This window comes from Tachypleus tridentatus, chromosome 7 (assembly GCF_004210375.1).
Source record: "Tachypleus tridentatus isolate NWPU-2018 chromosome 7, ASM421037v1, whole genome shotgun sequence".
NCBI lineage: Eukaryota > Metazoa > Arthropoda > Merostomata > Xiphosura > Limulidae > Tachypleus > Tachypleus tridentatus.
In genome coordinates this window covers 79,778,196-79,803,192 of record NC_134831.1, presented here as the reverse complement: position 1 = coordinate 79,803,192, position 24,997 = coordinate 79,778,196, and the positions used below count along the sequence as shown (strand labels likewise).

The window sequence follows — 24,997 nt, the reverse complement described above, 5'->3', positions numbered from 1 at the left end:
CCAGTTCATTAAAATTTTTTAAAATAAAAATGGGCAAATAGCCAAGCAACCCACATAAGTGGAAATCTCGCAAAATCCATACCTCCACATAGTATCGTAATCCTTTAGAAGGTCAAAGAATAGTGATGCAAGATGTTGTCACTTGAGAAAGGTTTTTTTGATCGACGTTTTAAGTCGGATCAGGTAACCCACGGTGAAGCGCTGTTGTCGGAACCCACACTTGATGGGTGAGAGGAGGTTGTTTGATTCGAAGAACTAAACTAGACGAGAATTAACTACCCTCTCTTAGGTCTTAACGAAGACAGCTTGTCAAAGCAATTGGACTGTCGTTTGAAGGAATCTTGAATTCTTCCTAGACTTAAAATAGGGAGGACAATAGTCTAAAACCAAGCGTTAACAAAAACATTCTCCTGCCAGATCCAGTAAAAAAAACAACCAGAAGAATAGAAAGAGGAATTGGTTTGTTTTGAATTTCGTGTAAAGCTACACAAGGGTTATTTGGGTTAGTCATTCCTAATTTAGCAGTGTATGACTAGAGTGAAGGCAGCTAGTCATCATCACCTACTACCAATTCTTAGGCTACTCTTTTACCAACGAACAGTGGGATTGACTGTCACATTATCGTTTTCACAGCTGAAACGACAAGCATGTTTGATGTGACCTTAAGATTACGAGTCGAGTGTCTTAACCACCTGGCCACACCAAGCCTGAATAGAAAAGAAGCAGGAGAGAGATGGCGCAGCATCTCGTAGTGTGTATTATAAGGTTTGACTGACGTACTGCCAGACCAATGAATAGGAAGCTTCAGTTTCACAAGAGCGAAGGGGTGATTGTACTCATAGAGGTGATTAGCCCAAAAGGAAAGAGGTGATAGCTCTGCCTGAGTCTTGATAGCTAAGAAGATGGAGGATGAAGCAGAAGTGCTTGATACCTTGCAAAAGTACTGGCAATACAGAGTACTGGCAATACTCTGGTTATCAGCAACCCCCTGGCGGTCGGAAAGCAAGATCGAAAGGGGGACAGAAGTATACGGCTCACTGGCCTTCCGAATATTCTCCCATATGATTTTAAAACTAGTGGTAGAAGAGATGCTGATTGTGAATTTAATCCAGCATTTCTTCTGGCTTTGATGACTTACCTGTATAGCACGTGCATGGGTCTACTGAACAGCAATGTGGCTCAAAAATGTGGGATTTCCACGAAAGATATCCCAGGCCCTTTTTTGAGCCTTCCATACCATGTAGCAGGCAGGATTACACCACAGACGAGAATACCTCGGAAAAGGTGTCGAGGCTTTAGGTATAGATTGAGCAATTGCTTGGACAATACAGTCAGTTACTGCTGCCACCTATCGATGGCTTACAAACGACAGCAGGATCAAGTTCCGAGAGAGCAATGAAAGAAGGCCAATTGGCTTGGTCCATCTTCCACTAGGTCACTCAAGTCGGTTGGCATAAACTACGGCCAATCTCTCTCAAAATGAGAGGAATATGGTCACTGTCTCGTGGGTCACTGTCAACCCTCCATGAAATTGAGAGAAAAGACTTACTAGGTGCATGCCAGTATTAAAAAGAGAAAGGTTGTGATCCGAGAGAATAAGCTTTATGGAGCAATCTCTCCCACCAAGATCAGCATCACCCCAGAGTGGATTATGTCCATAAAAATCTCCCAGATTAAAATAGGAGATGGCAAATATTCAATGAAAGAATCAAGGTATGATTGATCATAGACCTCTTCAGGAGACAGGTAGAGAGAACAAACAGTAATGGTATGGCCCAAAAAATACAGATGGCTACAGCCTCCAGGGGTGTGTCAAGTGGAAAAGACAGGATGGGGACATGCTGATCAACCAGTAGTCCCAGTCCTCCATGCACTTGTTCATCACAAAACCTGTCATCAGTGCACAAATAAAACTGCCGAAAGGTGGCTGTATCAGCAGGTTTAAAAAAATGTTTCTTATAAGGAAGAATACACAGGATGGTAATAATTAATCAATGCTTTGATGTCATCCAGATTATAATGCAAACCTCAACAGTTCCACTGTATTAAAATGGGTAATTTTATTTATGTGTAAGAGAATTCGGTGGAGAGGCCTTCTGTTTTCGACCTTGTCTTTTTTTCATTCTCTTTATTAGAATGTATTCTGTTGACCTCCATGGATGCTGTCATGGGTCGAGTAGGCAGATCTCTGTCGTTGGAAGAAATTCCCAGCTACTGAAAGCGTGAACAAATAATCGTTATGCATCTCAAGGCTGGAGAGGAAGATGGATACAAGGAAATGCCAGAACATGGATCCAAAGGAAGTGGATCCAGGGAGCCATTGGAAGGAGTGATTGGACAGAGATGGAAGTAGACGTTGGCTCGTAAACTCTCTTAATCATTGAGGTTAAAATACTTTTTAGAAGAGATCTGTCTGCACTCCCACTGTAGCAGTGGAATGAAGTGCAGCAGCATATGTCCGAGATGAAGTGAGGATAATAATTTTTGAGCTCATGGACAAGAGATATTATTTACAGTCTTCAAATGTTGTACCTCTTTCTCCTCCACAGACTGAGGACAAGAACAAAAGTACGAGGAGTGTGAACCACTACAGTTGACACACTGTGGTACCAGTTCACCTTCGTAGGCGTCGTGATCTTTGTCACCACAACAAGCACACCTCAAAGATCCACGACAAGAGGTCTTTGAGGGTCCAATCTGCTGGAACCAAAAACATTGGAGAGAGTTTGGAATATAGAGAATATCCTTACAATTTAAGTATCCTGCTATGATAGTGGAAGAGGGACGTGGAAATGTGAACATCACAATAATTACATTTGTAGGTAGCATTATTCCATTTTTGCGAGTGGAGATTCGGCGCATCACAAAAATGCCTTGGCTGGAAAACAAGCGAGGATTTCCGACTAGACAATGTTCTTTAAATCCCTTTTAACTATAACTTATCAGGAAGAATTCAAAGTTGAATGGGGAGTAACCTCGATGGCATATCCTAGATGCTCTTCAATTCAGATGGAGTTTAGTATGTTGTGATGAAGATGTTTCCACCAAATGCCTCCAGATTGCAACTTCTTTACTGACTTGGGGGAAGCAGCAAGCCTCTCTAATCCATTTTGAATAGAAAAGGGAGACATTTGCCTTAAGTATTTTCTCAAATAAGGAATGTATAACAAGAAATCGAGGCAAAGATTCTGACTGTGATGTTGACTGTGCAACAGAGTCGTCCATGTGTGGTCGTTTTCCGATAATTTTTCTCAATTTTTCATTTTTATTTACTTTTTCATAATGGGGTATCCATAATAAAGGGAATACATTTCAGTGCCCACTATCTTCACCCACCATGGAGTCCTACGAGAAAAAGTACTACAATGCCAAAAAATGGTATTGCAGCAATGCCAGGGTTTCGTGAGCACTATATCCAAACACCAACATCATTCACAATGTCCACAACACCTATTGAGAACGTTCAACACTGGTACTTGGCTGACCCTAGCCCAAGTGGACTAGCCAAAGTGGTGTGTTAGTGTTGCAACCCTCAACCACCAGAATCCTCTCCTCTCCTTCACAGGTCACCATGCGCGGCAAACACGTGGGTGGATATTTAGGTTCCAGAGGAGGTAAACTGAAAGTACAAACCTTCTCTGGGAGGTTCCCTCACCACGTACAGGAATCCACACCAAGGGGAAAAATGAGTCATCAGTAGTAGAAGATTGGGGTGATTGGCAGAAAGAGAAGCTATTTATTGGACCAAACTCAACGCATATGAGATAACATCTTTAAGACCCCATGACTGCCTATGCACATAAACTGTAACATCTGCATGAAAAAATATACTCAGGAATTGTTATAATGAAGATTTATTGAATGCAACCATGAAGCACCAAACAAGTCTCAGGGATTTAAACCTAATTTTAAATGACTAAGTTTAATCATTAAGTAGAAAAATAGAAATCGGCGGCATTTGCAGCAGAGTAGGTACTGATTTGGTACTGATGAGTCCTCTTACAAAGTGGGACAGCCAACAAACGTCTCTGCTGAGTATAGAATATCCCTTAGATATTAGTGAAATAAGAGCTTGATTGACCCAGAATTATGCTTCTGTTTGAAGAGACAATGTTCTATAGATGCAAGTGAAAAATCCATTCCATTTTGAATCTCTGGGTAGGAGACATTTGTTTTAGCTAAGTGAAGCCAGACAGTGAATATATAAATAACGTTATCATGTGTAATTTTGGAATGAAGCTAGCTAGTGAAATTATAGATAAAGTAGGTACTACACGAAGGAACGAGCAATCAGGCAAATACAGCTTTAACTCAGTCATTTTTAAACTAGTACATCTACAATCAAGTAATGTGAAAGGATATGATGGCATGAAATCTATGGCTACTATGGGAAATAAATTCAGAGCTTTCATCTGAGTAAAGAAAACTGTGGATCGGAAAAGACACAGAAGGATTTTGCAATAATATCAAACACCAAAAACATGTACATGTACCAAAACCAGATTGCAGATAAATTAATGTACAGTAATCTCATTGCCATAACCACCTTTTATTAACCAAATGTACTTCGGTACTTGCATATTCTGTTATTGGGCCAAACATATATGCAGTGTTGGTTTCAATCTGCAATAACTGTGCATTTGTTCCACTAGATTGTAGTTGATAAATTCTAGGAAAGAGTCATAGCATACAGACACTGCACAATTTTTCAAATTCACACTATTTATATTGCTGACTGATAACTACTGAAGTGATATAGAAAATAAAAAAGGATGTTTGGGTAAATGTAACGAATGCTTTGAATGTAAAGTTGCTCTTTGACAGCATAAAGTAAACCTAGTGTAACCCTATAGACTAGGTTTGGATATGATTTGTGTTTCTAGCACTCTACACCAGTTCACATCAGGGTATATAGGTTCTTAATATGTTATTAGACAATTAAATATGTTCAGCTGTAAGACAGAGTGACTATAAAACTGAATGCCCCTCACGGGGAAAATTTGAACTTTTTATTGCTAAAAGACGACATCTGCTTGGATGAAATGAAATTATGACTTTTTTATTTAATTTTTCCCCCAAATCAACGTAGGGAAAAATGAAATATAATAGCCGCCTTGTTGGCAAATGTGGGAAAGGTGTAAGCTTAAAGAAGATAGATGGTACAATTTGTGGAAGGACAAGATGTGAGCTGATCGATCAGATCTTAACAGTTTCGTAATATTACCACCGGTGTTTACTGTTAAGCGATTCCGACAATAAATTCATAGACGGTAACCTTTAAACAACGGTAATTCAGGTGATTAATTCACGTGTAGTGATAATTATCTAACCAGATTAAATGATGACTTTATGAGTTATCTCAGTCAAGCCAGAAGTATAAGAAAATAATCTGTTTATAGCAATAATCCGAAAAAATGTGTCAAAAACCATCAAACGCTACTGTCATACAAGCTCAGAAAGGGGGTTTGTGCATGTAATTATATATACGGATAAAAAGGGGAATATGGGAATATTAATATGGCTTAATAATAAAATTGTCATCTTCAGTTTCAGCCAAGCAGATTTGTGGGAAGTGACGATAACACAGCGTGGAATTAACAACAAGGAGGGTTATAGCACTAGTTAAATCGTTGCTTGTGTTTATAACTACAAGATTTGTACTAAATATTGAACGTATTTTAAAAAATAAAACAGAACAGAATTAAAATGGAAAAAAATGTATTTTTAAACATATCTAACGAACTGTTTTATTTCACTGCTGTTATAAATAAACGAAATGAAATCTGTAAACAAACCCGACTGAATACTTATTGTAGATGTTAGTTCTAGCAATTTTTGTGCTTTGTCTACTTTCGGTATCTAAAACCCCAATTTAAAAAAAAAAAACATAATTTAAAAATATGCGCTTCAGAAATTAAATACTTAGTACTTGGTATCTTAGAAAAATGAAATCGTTATAAACATAGGAGTTCGAATCATTTATGGATTTTGACTTGAGAAATAATAAGTACCGAACTCAAACGTTTGAATCAACTGTTTAAACTGTGTCATATATCTTTTACTTTATGCAAACCACCCGCTAATATTCTTGATGACGAGAAACCAACTTGAAATAAAAATGTATCTCAGAACGGCTGGTATGGATATTAACACTTTTACTGGTAAGGAGAGAACAACGTTTCGACCTTCCTAGGCAACTTCAGGTTAAGAAAGAGAGAGTGTTTGAATGTGACCGTTGATGGGCACATGTCTTAAGGAAGATAGTGTAAACGGGTACCGGATTGTAGAGGGCGTTGCAGGTAGATGTTAGGTTTGTTTGTTTGTTTTGGAATTTCGCACAAAGCTACTCGAGGGCTATCTGTGCTAGCCGTCCCTAATTTAGCAGTGTAAGACTAGAGGGAAGGCAGCTAGTCATCACCACCCACCTCCAACTCTTGGGCTACTCTTTTACCAACGAATAGTGGGTTTGACCGTCACATTCTACGCCCCCACGGCTGGGAGGGCGAGCATGTTTAGCGCGACGCGGGCGCGAACCCGCGACCCTCGGATTACGAGTCGCACGCCTTACGCGCTCGGCCATGCCAGGCCTAGATGTTAGGTTATTAAGTAGTATAAGTATAAAGGTGCTCCTTTGTATTAGTTTATTTTGGGCTTGAATTGTTGTATAAGTAAGGCTTCTTTAATTTTGCTTTTGTTTATGTTTGTGTCTTTATTTAGTATTTGGGTGTTTTCTATGGTTATGTTGTGTTTATTTGATTGGCAATGTTTCAAAACGAGTGAAGGTGTTTTTTTGTTCCTTGAATCTAGTTTCAATTTTGTTTGTTTGTTTCTTCAATGTAAAAGTCGTGGCAGTTGTTGCATTGTATTTTATAAATAATATTGGTGTTGTGTTTGTTAGTGTAGTTTTTACATAGTATAGACTTTAGTTTTGTACCTGGTTTTGAATAAATTTGATGTTACCGGAATGTTGTGTTTTGTTATAAGTTTTATTCCAAATGTTGATTATTTTTCGCTGGTGTCGGGAACATATGGTATGCAACAGTGTAAGGTTTTGTAGTTTGTTGTATCTTGGGATTTATTGTTGTTTGTCTGTTGTTGGTCTCGGTGTATGCGTATAATTCTTTAACGGTTTTTGCAGGTAATTTGTTGATATTAATGAAGTGTTGTTTTATTGTATTGATTTCATCGTTAATTTTATCAGGCGAACATAGTTTTGTGGCTGCGTTTGTTTGGTTTCTTAATATGTTGAGTTTTGTTTCATGTGCTGAGTCACAGGGAATGTATAATACAGTATGGGTGATTTTTCTGCGGATTTCTGTTTTGAATTGTGTATCAGTTCTAGTAATCTCGAGATTAAGAAATACTATTTGGTTAGTTTTTTTCCTGTTCACAAGTGAACTTAATGTTGGAGTGTATAGAGTTAACGTGATTGAAAAAACTAAGTGTTTGTCCTGTAGATGTGAATTCAGCAATTGTATCATCAATATATCTGTACCACTATAGTGGTGGATGTAAGGCTGAATTGATCGCTTATGATTCAATCTGTGTCATAAAAATGTTGGCTAGAACTGGTGACACGAGGATTCTCCATACTTAGGCTATTTATTTGTAGGTAGTTTTGGTTATTGAACATAAAGTTAGTTTTGATGGTAGTGTATTCTCTAACGGTTACTAATTGGTTGCCAGGGATGTGTATCAATGGGTTGGGGTCTTGGATATAAAGTTTTAAAGTTATCTTGCAAGCTTCAGTTGTTGGAACTTGGGAGATTACATCAAAACTGGTAATTAAGGCTTTATGATTTAGTTGATTAAGAATATATTTAAAGTTAAAAGAGTCTTTGAAAAAGGAGCCGGCTGATGTTACATATTTAGAAAATGCCCACACTATATATTTAATGAGGTCGTAGTTAACGTTTTAACAACTGAAACAACTACATTTCTTTTCTCTCTCCCGGCCCGCCCTCGGTTCTTATTTCAGGGTCGTAAAGCGACACTTAGGAGGGCTCTAATTTCATTTTCATAATCTTTTTTCTTTGGCTTGAAATGATACTCGAGATTTATCTCGTGCTAGGTAAGTGTTTTATTTTTTAGTAACTCATTGCCCCATAGTGAGCACTAAATATATTATTAGGCAATAGTTGATCTAGAATGAAAAATTGTTATACCCAGGAACACTCACAATACTTGAGTTGAAAAGTGATTTTCATTCATTATCGCTGCCCCTCCCTCAGTGGCACAGCGGTATGTCTGTGGATTTACAACGCTAGAATCCGAGTTTCGATACCCTGGGTAAGCAAAGTACAGATATTATTGTGTAGCTTTGTCCTTAATTTCAAATAACGTTGTGACTATATATATATTATACTTCTATATTAGCAGCTTGTTTGTTTGTAATTAACTACAAAGCTACACAATGGGCGATCAGTGCTCTGCCCACCACAGGTAACGAAATCCAGTTTCTAGCGTCGTAAGTCCGCTGTGCCACTGGGGGCTTGTTTGAAAGGAGGAAGTTTCTAGTGTACAGTGCATAATGCTACAAACCGTAAAAAAAAACATTTGGCATCACGTGTTACTGTTACGGCGAAAGTAACGAAACTAATGGCTTTACTTTGCTATCAGTTTGACGTTTATGTTTCTTTGTGAAAAGATTAAGGCTTTATATTTGCTTTTCAGATTTGATTATGTATGCCATCCATGTTAAAGCGAAGCTCAGTAATCGAGTTATTAGAAGTTAAAGGTAAAAAAAAACAAAACAATGTGAGATCTAAATAAATAGTTTTTATATTTATTTAGGTAGAGAAAAAGTTATTAAACACGATCATACCATTTAAACTATTTAATTTTGTGGAAGTTTTATTTGCTTTAATATCATGTAGAGCGCTGCTAATGTGATAGAGTTTGACGACGTAATTAAGTTAAACTTTAAGAAACTCGTAGTTTTGCGATAAATGGATTTTGAGTTTAATGACGAAAGTACCGATCTGGTGAAAACTGGCAGTTGGATGAGCGGAACTTCTATGTGGTATATTAGATTAAAATCCAAGAAAGGACATGCACTCTTGATCAAAATAACCTATTACATGTCCGGAACGTCTCCATGTAATGACTGGGTTAAATGTAGAGAAAAGACCCACAGACGTGATATAAAAAGGTTTTTTCGATAATGGACCTAAGATAACGAGCTTTTAAAAATAAAAGACATTTGACATCGTTAAAAGAGATGTGGTGTAAGTTAGAACTGGATGTGCTTATTCCAAATAGTTAGTTTACATCTAGAGCAAATCCCAAATGATTTAGATAGACGACGTTTTTCATCAGACGACTATACACACCTGACATGAAATACCGTTTTTGCTTCTGTCGATTCACTTGATTAATTAAGCCTTCTTCAAAAGCCACCCGAGCGCCATATTGGATTATTCTCATTAAATTCTCAGCATCTTCGGTCCAGCTCTGTACTTGTTGCAGAAACAGTTTCTTCTTACAGTGGGCTGGACGCCTGATAAAAATAGATTAGAAGATGTCTACATCATCATCACTTCCAGTAATTTTTAGATATTACTATTTTTGCTGTAAGCCTTATGCTAAATAAATGACATACGGATGTGCTTATTTTAATCAAGGTGTGACACATGCACTTACGTAAAATATTTTTTACATCTTTGGTAACACCATTTATTAAAACAGCATTTATTTACTTAAAGTTTATCTTTGTATCCTGGAAGGAAATTTTGCTACTCAGCTTTCTGCTTTTTTAACGCGAACAGTTAATATTGAAATCTTTAGTAAATTTCGATCATTAATAAATTAATGGTTAAACTGACGAACACAGAAACGTACTTTTCTCAAATGAATTAAAAGATGATACATATTACAGGGTATAATTTAGACACTGTTGGGTAACTTGAATAATGAAGTAATTCGTAATCAACAATAATACCCGGAATAAATAAAAATAATTAAATAAGTGTTAGTTTGATACCTTTCGGAAATAAACTATACATAATCATCACAAATTAATTTATCACAATGCAAGCTTATATTCCCATTTTATTAATGTAGAATAATCATTCTCAAACATTCACATTGTGAAACGTTTCTAAAAGCTTTGCCATTTATTGCCTAATAATATTTTAAACCATAAAGACACAGGTTTTGAACTTTGACATTAACCAATCTTAAGTATGCACCAAACAAGTTTAAATCTCAAAATATTGGTCTAGCTGCCAAGATCCGATCTTTGCCCTATGTTATTTTGTTCTCTAGTTTGATTTTTTTTTTCAAAATCCCAGTTTGTTACCAATGTAACAAAATTGGCTGACTTTTACTATTAAATTAAATTTTTTTACCATTTGTTCAGTTGGTTCTCGGGGAAACTACACCCTTGAATCAAATATTTATAAAAATTAGATGAAAACTTTTGAAGCCATACTCTTTACTCACACATAAACACAGGAGTGAAAACATAACACTCACATTCAAACACAAGCAATAAGTTATTCTTACTAGTTTAACAACATGTGCAAACATTTCATTTCTCTTGTTAACAACACAAACGTCACTGAGAGAAGTTTACAGTTGTCATCAGTCAGTACAATTAGCCGTTATAAACAATTCACTTCTCCAGGTGTTAGAATTCATAAGACCTTATTGTTTATAATTATGTACAAGGATACGTAATGGGCTATCTGTGCTCTGCTCACAACGAGTATCGAAACCCGATTTCTAACATTTAGAGTTTACAGAAGTTCTGCTGTGCCACTGTGGGGGTGGAAACGCATAAGAAGAAACTGAAAATAGTGAAAACCTGTATTGTACGTTATCTTAAATTTTGTTGTGTAATTAAATAAAAGCAAAATGGATATTGCAGCACGAATACAACAGGAATCTCCTTACTTTACAGTTAGCACTGACAGAATATACATGTATAGGTGTATAGTTACAATAATTTAAATTTCTCTGGAAATGTCATCTTTCGTACAACAGATTGTATTGTTTTTATTTCAATTATCAGGGTTATTTAAATACCCTCTAGTGACACAGCGCTATGTCTACGGACTTACAACGCTACAAACCACGTTTCGATACCCGCAGAGAACAAATAGCTCATTGTGTAGCATTATGCTTAAATAACAAAAAAAAAAACAAGTATTCAAAATTGATTGTTCTTTACACAACCAAATTCCCATTTTTCAACTGCCCTTAGTTTTAACTTAAATAATACAATTGAAATATAAAATTCTGGTCTTTTAAAAACTTTTTGGTTTGAAATATATAAAATTACTGCTAACTGTGTAATTTCTAATGTGAATAATAAAAATTTAAACATATTACTTTGTAATAAAATATAAATTGTGTATAATTCTAGTGTAAGGTTCTAACACGATTAAAAGTTACAATAAACTACAAAGTAAAGATATCGCTATTTTGAATTGAGCACAAAGTTACACAATGGGCTATTTGTGCTCTGTCCAGCTCGGCTATCGAAACCCGCTTTTTAGCGTTATAAATCCACAGACATACCGCTGAGCCACTGTAGGACAAGTAAAGATAATCAAATGTAAACTTAATACAGAACTCAATAATGTATTTGCACCGTTTCATCTCATACCCTGGAGTATTGTGTACAAAATTATTTCTTTAAAATAGGCATGAAATATGAATTAACTAGATTAAGCTTTATCCGTAACCTGATTCAAGGATAGTCTGAATTTTTTAAAATAAAATACATTTTTGATATTCAAATCTTCTTTCTTTTTGTTTTGCTACATGAGCAAAAGGATAAATTTTGTATAAAAAGTTAGTTTAAATTATTTATTAAGGTAACTTTTCAAATATTCAGAAGCTGGTATTGAGCTTAAGTGTGGGTTTTTCACGTGGTTTTGATGTAAATTTATCATAATTATTTGAAGTATAAAAAAAATTAACGAAAGTATCAAACAACGCAAATAACATACATGATTCACGTTTGATGTGAGTGATAAAAAGTTACCTTTTATGTACGATTTAGTTAAGGTTAAAAAATGGACAATTGTTAAAGGTATCTTTCCATAAACGCACCAGTCTACACAGTTAATTTGTTTTTTAGTTACTGTCCCACACATTGTAAATTAAATATACCAGTGTAGTTAACTCAAAGGATTTACGTATGGTTATAATGTTAGTTTTGATATTAACTACATTCAAAGACAACTCGAAAGCCTAAATAAATAATTCTATAAGGAAAACAACTCAGAAATTCATATACATTATTAAGTACTAGGAAAAATAATTTGAATAAAAGGGAAATTTTTCAATGTAATAATGGAAATTGTCACTTATTTCATAAAGAATATACACAAACTAAAGCGATGTCCGAGATTCCAAAGGGGTTACTTCTATTTCATATAAATTCCACTTTTACCTGTGACTCAAAATATTTTATTTATTTCTTATTTTGTATAATGCTTGGATTTGGTTTGTTTTGTTTTGAATTTTGCACAAAGCTACTTGAGGGATATCTGCGCTAGCCGTCCCTAATTTAGCAGTGTAAAACTAGACGGAAGGCTGCTAGTCATCACCACCCATCGCCAACTCTTGGGATACTCTTTTACCAACGAATAGTGGGATTGGCTGTAACATTATAACGCCCCAACGGTTGAAAGGACGAGAATATTTAGTGTGACGAGGATCTGAACCAGCGACCCTCGGATTAGGAGTCGAGTGCCTTCACCACCTGGCCATACCGGTCCGTAATATTTCGGATAAACAGAAAAATCAGTAATTAGATTAAATCTATCTTATATATCACAACAGAAATCCATACAACCTGATACCAATTTAACAGTTGCCTTAATAAAAAATTTAAAAGTTTGTACTAATAAAATTATTTGCTTGTTTATTTTTTTATTTTGGTGAAAAGTTACACGAGGGCTATCTGCGCTAGCCGTTCCTGATTAACAGTGTAAGGCTAGAGGAATGGCAGCTAGACATCATAACCCACCGCCAACTCTTGGGCTAGTTTTTTATTATGGATTGCTCGTAACTTTATAACATCTTTACGGCTGAAAGGACGAGCCCGTTTGGTGAGACGAAGATTCGAACCCATGACTTTCAGATTACGAGTGGAGCGCCCTAACCTCCTGGCTGGTAATAAAATACTTCTCATGATCCAATCGTATATATCAATTATATACCTAATAAAAATTTAATAAAGTACTTCCTCCTTTCCATTTGAGCTTGTTATGGTGTGGTGATTAGGGCGCTCGATTCGTAAACTAAAGATAGTGTGTTCGAAATCCCGTCACCGAACATGCTCGCCTTTTCAGCTTTGGGGGCGGTATAACGTGACAGCTAATCTCTCTGTTCGTTGTTAAAAAAGCACCCAAGAGTTGGAGTTGGGTGATGTTCACTAGATACCTTTCCTCTATTCTGTAACTGCTAAAATAGGGACAGTTAGCGGAGATAATTTTCGAGTAGTTTTGTGCGAAATTTACGCCAAACCAAACCTGTTCATCTTGTAGTTTATTATAAACTATAAAGGTATTAAAGTTACACTACAACTACACAAATGTTATATTTTATTAATCTAAAATAATGTAGACCTTTTCATTTTATTTTAATCAGAATAAACAATTAGCTGATATCTTATATTTTTAAGTAAGTCATGTATTTATATTTTATTATTTTAATCAGTATGAGGTGATCTTAAGTTGTGATTTTATATATTTCAAACTGAGAAAGTTTTTTAAAAAGCAAGGTTTTATATTTAAATTATATTGTTTTTAATGTGAAAATAAGAAAGCCCGAGGTGTTACAAACCGGTTCTATAACGAGCAAATAAATTTAATCAACTGTAAAAGTTGAAACATACATAAAGAAGTTGTATATATATATAGTTGAACAGATTGAATAGGGCATAAAGATATGAAACACTGTCTGTTGGATGTGAGGACTTCGCTTATCAACTCAAAATACCAGTTACTTCTTACACGTCATTATGGAAATTCAGTGTAATTTTATCGTCATTGAGTATTGCCTCAAACATGTCGGTTTACGTTTTACTTAAAATGTGCCACACATACACACAGATGTGAACAAACAACAATTTTTTTCTTTATTGACCATCTAAGATAAATGGACACAGTACAGTAGAGAAATTAATAAAAGTAAATGTAAACATAGTTAATAGTTTATATGATTTATTAGATTGTTTAGATATCCCAACTTACAACATTAAGTAATGTATAAGTGTATTTAAAAAGCGTTTCTAGAACATAACAAAAGTAATAAAAATATTATTATACCTTCGATAAAATGAACCTAATCTAAATGTATATGTTACAGTTAGTTTTTTTTTTAAACATAATCTTCTCATTTCTCATTCTTTATAGAAGGATACTTATAGATAAAAACCCCAATCGCAACACAAGAGTAAATTATATAATTACAAACGCTTACTAAAACAAGTAAATGTTTCATGGTATTAAAGTCTGATGAATAAATAGAATCATCTTTTAAATTTAATATCAAAATCTTCAGTAACTATTTTATTGTTCTGTTCGTAACTTATATCATGGTATTAAAGTCTGATGAATAAATAGGATTATCTTTTAAATTTAATATCAAATCTTCAGCAACTATTTTATTGTTCTGTTCGTAAGTTATATCATTAACTATCACTATTACAGAAAGTTTTCTGGGATAGACGTTTCCGGATTTACGTTGATTCTGTTATTTGGATGGAATGCTCTTAATGACTCCGTGTATGTTTTATTTCTGATTAGACATATAACCACACCACAAATGTCTTGTAGATAGTGCAAGCGGTATAAGTTGAGCAATATTATGGGCTTTAGCACTCATGTGTGGCATTAATCGTAGCCATCATTAGAGGTTAGAACTGGTACAAGATATTTTCTTACTACAATGTGAGTTTTATTTTTATTTTTGTTGTTGAGAATATTTTGTTTCCTGATACTGTTTTTTATTTTTCATTGACGTCAAGATTCTAGATTTATATTTTGTTGATATCAGGAAAACTAAAACACGCTACAGGTAGTGATGTTGTCTGTGAATGTCAGTATTTCTTATAACGTTTATTTATTACTGACGTCAAGTCTCTACATTTATTTTTGTTGATGTCATGAAAACTAAAACACGCTATAGATAATGATATTGTTTGCGAATAACATTGTTGCTAATAATGTTTTTTTTCTTCTCTTGTTGACGTCAAGCTTCGACATCTTTTTTTTGTTAAACGTAAGAGACGTTGGTTGATTTACTAGAATACCATCCATTGAACCTACAATTCTGGCTATACACAATTTTGAAAACAACAGGAACAATAGTTGATCGGTTTAATATCTTGATTGAGTAAATGCAAACGACAGAAACGCTAAGAAAAAAAACACATATAAATAAATAAAATAGATAAATTTATAAAAAAATGATTTATACATTTATAAAAAATAATATAAACATAAAATATATAGATAAATATAAAAGAATATATTTATAAGTGCGAAACGCCTTTCTATCGTCTTCAGGGTGAATATGCATAATATATATATTAAATACCGTTTTTTCTTAACTGTTATCAAAATGTGTAGATTCCTCCAGTATGCATTACAAATTTTGAAAGAAAAAATAGAAAAATTTTACAGAACTTTTTGAGAAGCTAGTTGAAGCTAGAACTGCGTATGACATTGACGGCGCCTTGCTCGTATCATTGGATTTGTAATCAATATTTTATAAATCAGAGTTCATATGTTTTCTATAAACATATTAAAAAGACGTAACGCGTGTCTTTAACCAGATTAGTGCTTATTCTAAACAAATTAACCACAAATATCTCTAACCGTTATTATATCAAGTGTCCATAGTAGGTGTAACTGTTTGTTTCCAGTAATAAATTTTATAGTCATAATAAACAAACACTTTTAGGTCAAGTCATAAGGAAGAATGTAATGCATTAATATAATATCGTCCATGATACTATTTCAAATTTAATTATTCTCGGAAGAGTTATCCACACACTTCGTATAACACGAAAAAAAGATATTTCAGTAAAGACGAAACTTTGATTTTAGATAACATTGTAAATTACCACAGAATTCTTCCCATTTATAAAACAGTTACAAGTGTTAAAATTTGAGCTGAAATATTTTTGTGACGTCACGCCTATATACCTTGATCCATCTCCAATTATTTCACTAAGAGGAATGAATAATACTATTTTCACACCTGTGAAAATGAACTCATACATAATACTTACTACTTTTTCACTATGAAACTCCTATAACTTGTTATGATAGTAATATATAAAACAAAACATTCATAAATAAGTGGTTAAACCAACCTTTGTTATTTTTGGAGTCAGTTGTTTGTAACTTCATGCCGCTATTATCAACTTTTTGAAATGTTCGATTCAAGGAATACAGTCCAAATTTTAGAAAAATACAACTGTAGCTGCAGATGAAGTAAGATCGTTTGAAACTTACCAGTTGTGTGCTTACAGTGACAACTTACTTTTTATTAGTTCTAGTTACCACCCTCTGGTGGATCTGTTATATCTTAATTATAATAATCGAATTCCTCTTTGAGATTGTGTTTTTCGCACTAAATTTGAATCATTTAAAAAGAAAAATAGTTTATTTTAATAATAAATGATAACTTAATTTTATCACAATAAATCCAAGTCGTATTCAAAATCTGCAGTTTCACCATTACGCATTCAATGACACATTCTCCTTACTTACCTTAGTCCAAAGTGTTCGTATTTTGTTTGAGGAGGCTCAATGATATACGCTGGAGGAACGAGATTAGCATTGCACTTGTACCATTGGTCCAGTAGGGCAACGTCTAGACCTGCCTCAAAAGCAGCGTTGTAGATGTGATTGAACTCAGAAGACTCAATGCTAAGAGGTAAAGGATAGGGCCTGTATTTGTTTCCCACCAGACACTACAAATGAAGGATAACAGAATAATGAACAATTTTAATACATGAAATCTTGCAATAATACTTAACTGTAAAACAACAATAATACCAGATGAGAATGAGTGTATGTAACACAAAATAACTTCAACATTTAAGTTTCAAGAATAAACATACAAAAATTTTGTTCATAGGTCTATACGTAATTTTGTGAGAGGAATAGGACCTTGTGTTTTAAGGACAATAACTGAAGAAAATGTATTTAAGTAAAATTACTGTATACACTGGGTGGAAGTTTTCCGTTAAACACAATTTTTGAACAAAACGACACACGGTGAATGAATATTTTTTGCATAAAATATGAGCAATTAACTATCATATTAAAATAACTAAAATTAGAATAATATATATTATGTTTAAACTTTCTTTCATGTGAAACTACAATTAAGAAAATCTTTAGCGTCTCTAAGAAGCGAAAGAAATCAGATAATTTTACATTTGGCTTTAAGTTGACATTTCTTAGTAAGTGTAGACACAGTCAGATTGTTTTAGTAGGATATTTAGAACTGCTGTTCATAAGTTAGTTGTTTTTTTTCAAAATATTTAAAATTCTATTATATTTGTTTTACTTCCACCCAAGCACACAGAACAAACTTCTTTGCCTTGTGTTACAGTACAAAACATTTGGTAATGTGAGTAAGAAGTTCCCATAAGAACGAGTGGTAAATTTCACGCCAAACATTTTCGTTTTTCAACCTGCTATGCGCTTTTCTTATATTATTTCCTATATAGAAAAAAAACCCAACAAACTCCGACAGTAGAAGCGATGTGACACGATTCCTGAAGGTGGTGAACTAACACGAGATTTCCATTAAAGTACCATAATAGGTTATATTGTGTTCTTCATTTGGTAGATCTGTTATATCTTAATTATAATAATCGAATTCCTCCTTTGGGATTGTGTTTTTCGCACTAAATTTGAATCATTTAAAAAGAAAAATAGTTTATTTTAATAATAAATGATAACTTAATTTTATCACAATAAATCCAAGTCGTATTCAAAATCTGCAGTTTCACCATTACGCATTCAATGACACATTCTCCTTACTTACCTTAGTCCAAAGTGTTCGTATTTTGTTTGAGGAGGCTCAATGATATACGCTGGATATATTATTTCCTATATAGAAAAAAACCCAAAACTCCGACAGTAAAAGCGATGTGACACGATTCCTGAAGGTGGTGAACTAACACGAGATTTCCATTAAAGTACCATAATAGGTTATATTATGTTCTTCATTTGGTTCTTTTTGGTTCTTCTTTTAAAGGTTTTAGTCTGTAGCTGTCTGTGAAAACCTTAACTGTTGATGACAACTTACCTTTTCACATTTATTCACTAATAAATACTTACCTTTTTAATGGAGAAGGTACTTCATCTGATCCTATTTTCCACTGTTGCATATATACTCCTACCTCGACAGATGGTAAGACATAATATATTTGTTTACTACATTAATATTTTTCCAGTCTCTGCGAGCTTGATACTTTAAGCATCTGTCTATTTTTTAAACTAACTAGTGCGTTGAAACGCACCAAATTATTGTTATATAACGATATTATTAAAAATACTTATTGGTAGTTTTAAACTTTATTGCCTATGTTTGTATAATTGTCAAACAATTGTAGGTTGTGACGTAACTTAGAAGCCCGACATGGCCAAGTGGTTAAGGTACTCGACTAGTAATATGAGGGTCGCGGGTTAGAATCCCCGTCACACCAAACATGCTAGCCCTTTCAGCCGTGGGAACGTTATAATGTGACGGTCAATCCCACTATTCGTTGGTAAAAGAGTAGTCTAAAAGTTGGCAGTGGGTGGTGATGACTAGCTGCCTTCTCTCTAGTCTTACACTGCTAAGTTAGGGACGGCTAGCGCAGATAGCTCTCGTGTAGCTTTGCGTGAAATTCACAACAAACTAACCGAACCAAACGAAACTTTGACATGGTAAATATTTGGTTCCAACACCACTAAAGAAACTGGTTGTTAGCAATTGCTATGTTAGGTTTAAGAAGTATCAGGCATTACTAAAGTTTTGAAACAGCAGAATTCGAGTCAATAATGGATTAGTTCTCACTGAATCTATTTGTGAATCCTTTAATGCACTGTCGTCGTAGTGGGCTTACAAAGGTCAGCAACTCCTACACAGAGCAAATTGAAGACAGCATTCTAAGAAGAAAGGATTTTATTGACGTTGTATTGGTTGCATAAACATTCGAAATATTTAAATTTTTACTCCTGTTGAAATACACTACAAATAAAACAGTAGAAAAAAGGAAGAGTACTGTTTGTAATAATTAAATTATCAGCACCAAGACTTTAACACGTTCGCTGCCACATAGTAACGTACCACAAATACAAATAAAAACATAAGAGGCGCCAAGGAGCAGGTAGAATGTCCCAAACTCAGATGTCACAAGAGAAATTTAGTTTTGAAATACAGTTGTCTGTGAGCTACCCATAACCAAGAGTCGGTTGTGACCTACCGGTATGGCATATGGCATTGTACATGTTAATTAGAGCTCAGGACTTTGGATCACAAAATCCATTTTGATTTAAGGACAAACTGCAGCCAATAATCGCTCATCATAGTCGTGGCTGTTGACATTGGGTTTCTTGATGCCTTTAGCTTAACAATCTGGTTAGACAAATCGTCATGTAAATATTATAGAATCTTCATTATTTGGGTCAGATGGAGATTTTCGGTTTGAAGAAAACCCATACAATATTTTGGACATGATTGTGTTATCTCACTTGCGAAGCTGATGGGAGTGAAATCTTGATTTCGTTTGTTTTTATAGTTTGGTCCACTGATGACGAATTTTTTTTTTTGTATTGTGATATATTGGATAGTGTAGCATCATACATAATGATAATATTTTGTGGAGAAGGACTATACTCATTTCTGCTTAATATTGCACTTTATCACGTGAAATGTTTAACAATGCTTTGTTACAACTTCTTCCAGAATGCCCATTGGAAAAACAAGAACCTACAACTGAATGTTTCCAAATCTGTCTTAAACATTTTGGAAAATTCCTGACGGAATGAAAGAGGCAAATTTTCAAAATCCTTTCAGTCAACTGAATACATTTTAGAAGAGGATTGTCAGCCTAATTCGCCAGATGTGATTGAAACTAAATATGTGCCTACTGTTTTTTGCATCCCTCACCCACAATCTTATTGATAGTATAAGATTTTCTCAAGGTGTACACAACTTAGAAATAAGTAAATGTGTAGTACTCCATAAAGAATGTTTTAATGTATAACTCGGCATGAACTAGTAATTAACGGAGTTAAAATATACAGCACTTAAAGCACAAACATAGTTACGTGTCTTACTTACATGGTCTAAAACCTTGACACGTGGAATTACTTAATGGAGTGTTGTACTGCAAGTTGGTTCATATATGGCGCTTGGCCTGCTATGAGGGATTGGTCAGCTTTTATGGCCAAGCACCATATTGTGATTCAGACAGAATGTGAAATATCCATATCTTTCACGGAAACGTTGCCTTTCGTGATAAGCTCCAGAACTGTGATATATTGTACAACATTGACAGCAACTTTGCATACATAGCTGTCTAAATGTTACATTAGACCATAAAGGTAGCTCACTGGGTTTATTGTGGCTTGCAGATATTTTAAAAAAATCCTCACATGTGTACACCATCCAAGAAGTGTTCAAATCTTAAGCAACCGGAATATACTTTTACTTTCCTAAAGGCAAAAAGGGGTGTGATAGCATTTATGATGACTACAGCATTGTCTAGAATGAGGGGTGGTTTTCATTTACCTATACTGTCATTGTAGGCAATGCAATTAAAATAACTTCTGATGGTAACGACGTACGCTTGCATCAGTCATATAGAAGGTATAAGCTGTTTGATTAAGGGACATTCTCCACATTACACCTCATAGATGAATGAGTCTGTTTTATCGAGGATACCTACTTATTTATTGATAAGCTACATACTATCCTTATGTCATTAATATTGTATAAATACAAAATATTTAAGCAGTTTATTTTTCAAAAGAATGACAGTTTTTCGCTCTAATACAAACTGAAAACGTTTTACCTCTTAAAGAATATTTGTTGCATTTTCCCACTAATTATAAATAACCACGTTTTTCTTACAGATAATGTACTAATACCGTGTACGTATGCCAATGATAACCTATTTGAAGAATACCTACTGCATCTTTTTACAATTGATATGTCACTTATCCTATTCTACAAAAAATTGTTACAACAAGTTTGTACCGGTGAAAGTTTATCTACTTTTTCTTCTATACAGATAAGCTTTTTTACTTTATATTCTTTTTAAAATAATAATATAACCAATGTAATAATGAGTTAGAGGGGCACTCAGTAGAGCACATACGCCTGCCATGCAGCGTTGATTATATTTAGCTCTTAAAAATACAAAAAAAATGTGTCGGTATATCTGTCTTTTCAACGGACACGGACCATTTCTGGTAGGACAAAGAGGAATAATATTCTAAATAAGTCCACCAAGTTTCATCAAAATCTGACCATTTTTGGCTGAAGCGCAAATATAGTTTGAAAATTCGGCCTCTACGTTAGCAGAGAGGGATTTTTTTTCGTAACCTTTGTCTTTAAACTTATTTTCCAAAAGCTAATAATTTCTAAATTGGGCCATAGTTCCAAATATATATACCAACTGTAGTTCAAATTCATTAACCCGTCTTCGAGAAATCTTGTTGAAGGAGGTAATAAATGGCTCATTTTTTTATGACTGTGAAACATTTTATTCTATAAAATATAAAAAACTTCTTAAAAAGTGCCAATACAATAGTCAAAACTCCTGAATGAAACTACAACCAATGACAGTAAAACAATTTTTCTGTTGACTGCAAGAGTAGTATGTTTTATTAAACAAGCAGAAGTAAAACATTAAACTTAATAATTGTGCATGAGGTCAAAGTATCCATCAAAATCCACAACTTGAAAAGTAATTTTCAGAGATCTATAACATTTGGTACATAAGGCTACAAATGAGGAGAAAGACAATTCCAGTTAAAACGATTATCTTACCTACTAATTACTGTGTGAAAAGACAATCATACATGCTATGATTTATTCTGACAGTGGAAGTGTTTTCTGACAATCTATTTTTTAACATTGGAATTATTCGAGTAAATCATTACTACAGCCACGATGATAACGCTGGTACAACATCAGGGTAGAAGCGACATGGAGATAACGAACGAAAAAGACCATACGTGTATGAACTCTATGGGAAGCTTACAAACAAATTTTAACAAAGAAGCTTTGGTGCTGATGAAACATGGTACATGCTATCATCATGCACTCCGCCGTGGAGACATTTTAAATGAAACAGACATCATGGAGACGTACCCCCAACCCCTGTTGCCAAGATATTGCTGAGACGTGCTTTAATGGATTAAATAATCAACAGACATTTTCTACAAACATGATCAGTTTGGTCTCCCGATCTTATCCGTGTTCATTTGTAACGTTGCGCTCCTGCTACCATGAAAAAGACCTGAAAGATAATATACAACATCAAGTAAAAACCAACTGTTGGAAGACTGACAGTACAATTCATATGTGTTCCAAAAAATGTTACTGGCTACGAATGGTTATCAAAGGGAACATTGGTAACATGATGGCTATTTAGTGTTAACAGTTCCCTTCCAGTTCAGTGTTAAATCTGAGTCCTTGTAACGCTAGCAATCGGATTTGAATACTCGTGGTGGGCACAGCACAGATAGCCTATTCTTTTGCTTTGCTCCTAGTAACAAACAAATAATCTAATCAAATCAATCAAATACAAAAGTCAGAATGTACCGATTTTTTAGTTTATAACCCCGTTAGAATCGGAGTTAAATGTTTGTGTTAAGTGAATTTTAACACATGTTTAAGATATAAGCACGTAATACTATGTATTCTAAAGTGGGGTGATATGGGTATTGAAACTTTAATTAAAATAAATTACAGAATAACATTTCGACCTTCTCAGGTCTTTTTCAGGTTAACGTAATATTATGTTGCTTTTTTTAAGCCTCGTACCCGCGTTCAAAAACGATTTGCGAAACTTTTGCCTCATTATTAATAGCTAAATAATGTTAAAATATGTTGTCACTTCATATATATGTAAAAACGGCTCGTTTGGGTTGAGAAATTTTTTTTATGTAGATGAGCGAACAACGTTTCGACCTCTTTGGTCATCGTCAGGAGCCGTTTTCACATATATTTTTTTTTCTACAAGTGGACTTTCTCAACATCACTGATGTTATCACTTTCTTATGTTATTAATAGCTAAAACGTTAAAATGTTATCATTTTGTTATGTTATTAATATCTAATTAATGTTAAAATATATTATCATTTTGTTATATTATTAATATCTAAGTAATGTTAAAATATGTTATCACTTTGTTATGTTATTAATAGCTAAAACGTTAAAATGTTATCATTTTGTTATGTTATTAATATCTAATTAATGTTAAAATATATTATCATTTTGTTATATTATTAATATCTAAGTAATGTTAAAATATGTTATCACTTTGTTATGTTATTAATAGCTAAATAACGTTAAAATGTTATCATTTTGTTATGTTATTAATATCTAATTAATGTTAAAATATATTATCACTTTTTTATGTTATTAATAGCTAAATAATGTTAAAATATGTTATCACTTTGTTTTGTTATTAATAGCTAAATAATATTAAAATATAGTATCACTTTGTTATGTTATTAATATCTACGTAATGTTAAAATATATTATCACTTTGTTATGTTATTAATATCTAAATAACGTTAAAATATGTTATCACTTTGTTATGTTATTAATATCTAAATAACGTTAAAATATGTTATCACTTTGTTATGTTATTAATAGCTAAATAATGTTAAAATATATTATCACTTTGTTTTGTTATTAATAGCTAAATAATGTCAAAATATGTTATCACTTTGTTATGTTATTAATATCTAATTAATGTTAAAATATAGTATCACTTTGTTATGTTATTAATATCTACGTAATGTTAAAATATATTATCACTTTGTTATGTTATTAATATCTAAATAACGTTAAAATATGTTATCATTTTGTTATGTTATTAATATCTAATTAATGTTAAAATATATTATCATTTTGTTATATTATTAATATCTAAGTAATGTTAAAATATGTTATCACTTTGTTATGTTATTAATAGCTAAATAACGTTAAAATGTTATCATTTTGTTATGTTATTAATATCTAATTAATGTTAAAATATATTATCACTTTTTTATGTTATTAATAGCTAAATAATGTTAAAATATGTTATCACTTTGTTTTGTTATTAATAGCTAAATAATATTAAAATATAGTATCACTTTGTTATGTTATTAATATCTACGTAATGTTAAAATATATTATCACTTTGTTATGTTATTAATATCTAAATAACGTTAAAATATGTTATCACTTTGTTATGTTATTAATATCTAAATAACGTTAAAATATGTTATCACTTTGTTATGTTATTAATAGCTAAATAATGTTAAAATATATTATCACTTTGTTTTGTTATTAATAGCTAAATAATGTCAAAATATGTTATCACTTTGTTATGTTATTAATATCTAATTAATGTTAAAATATAGTATCACTTTGTTATGTTATTAATATCTACGTAATGTTAAAATATATTATCACTTTGTTATGTTATTAATATCTAATTAATGTTAAAATATATTATCACTTTTTTATGTTATTAATAGCTAAATAATGTTAAAATATGTTGTCACTTTGTTTTGTTATTAATATCTGATTAATGTTAAAATATATTATCACTTTTTTATGTTATTAATAGCTAAATAATGTTAAAATATGTTGTCACTTTGTTTTGTTATTAATAGCTAAATAATGTTAAAATATATTATCACTTTGTTATGTTATTAATATCTAAGTAATGTTAAAATATATTATCACTTTGTTATGTTATTAACAGCTAAATAATGTTAAAATATGTTATCACTATCAG

At 33.1% G+C, this 24,997-nt stretch overlaps 1 protein-coding gene across 1 annotated transcript in view; it reads right to left on the bottom strand.

The window, feature by feature from the left end:
• LOC143256054 (NACHT domain- and WD repeat-containing protein 1-like) overlaps nt 1-24,997 on the bottom strand; it is a 189,344-nt gene that overhangs the window by 80,563 nt on the left and 83,784 nt on the right. Inside the window, exons 5-6 of the mRNA XM_076512703.1 lie at nt 16,740-16,942; nt 9,333-9,499 (exon numbers count right to left, since the gene is read on the bottom strand). Coding sequence (XP_076368818.1) covers nt 9,333-9,499; nt 16,740-16,942 — 370 coding nt within the window. The remainder of the gene's footprint in view (nt 1-9,332; nt 9,500-16,739; nt 16,943-24,997) is intronic.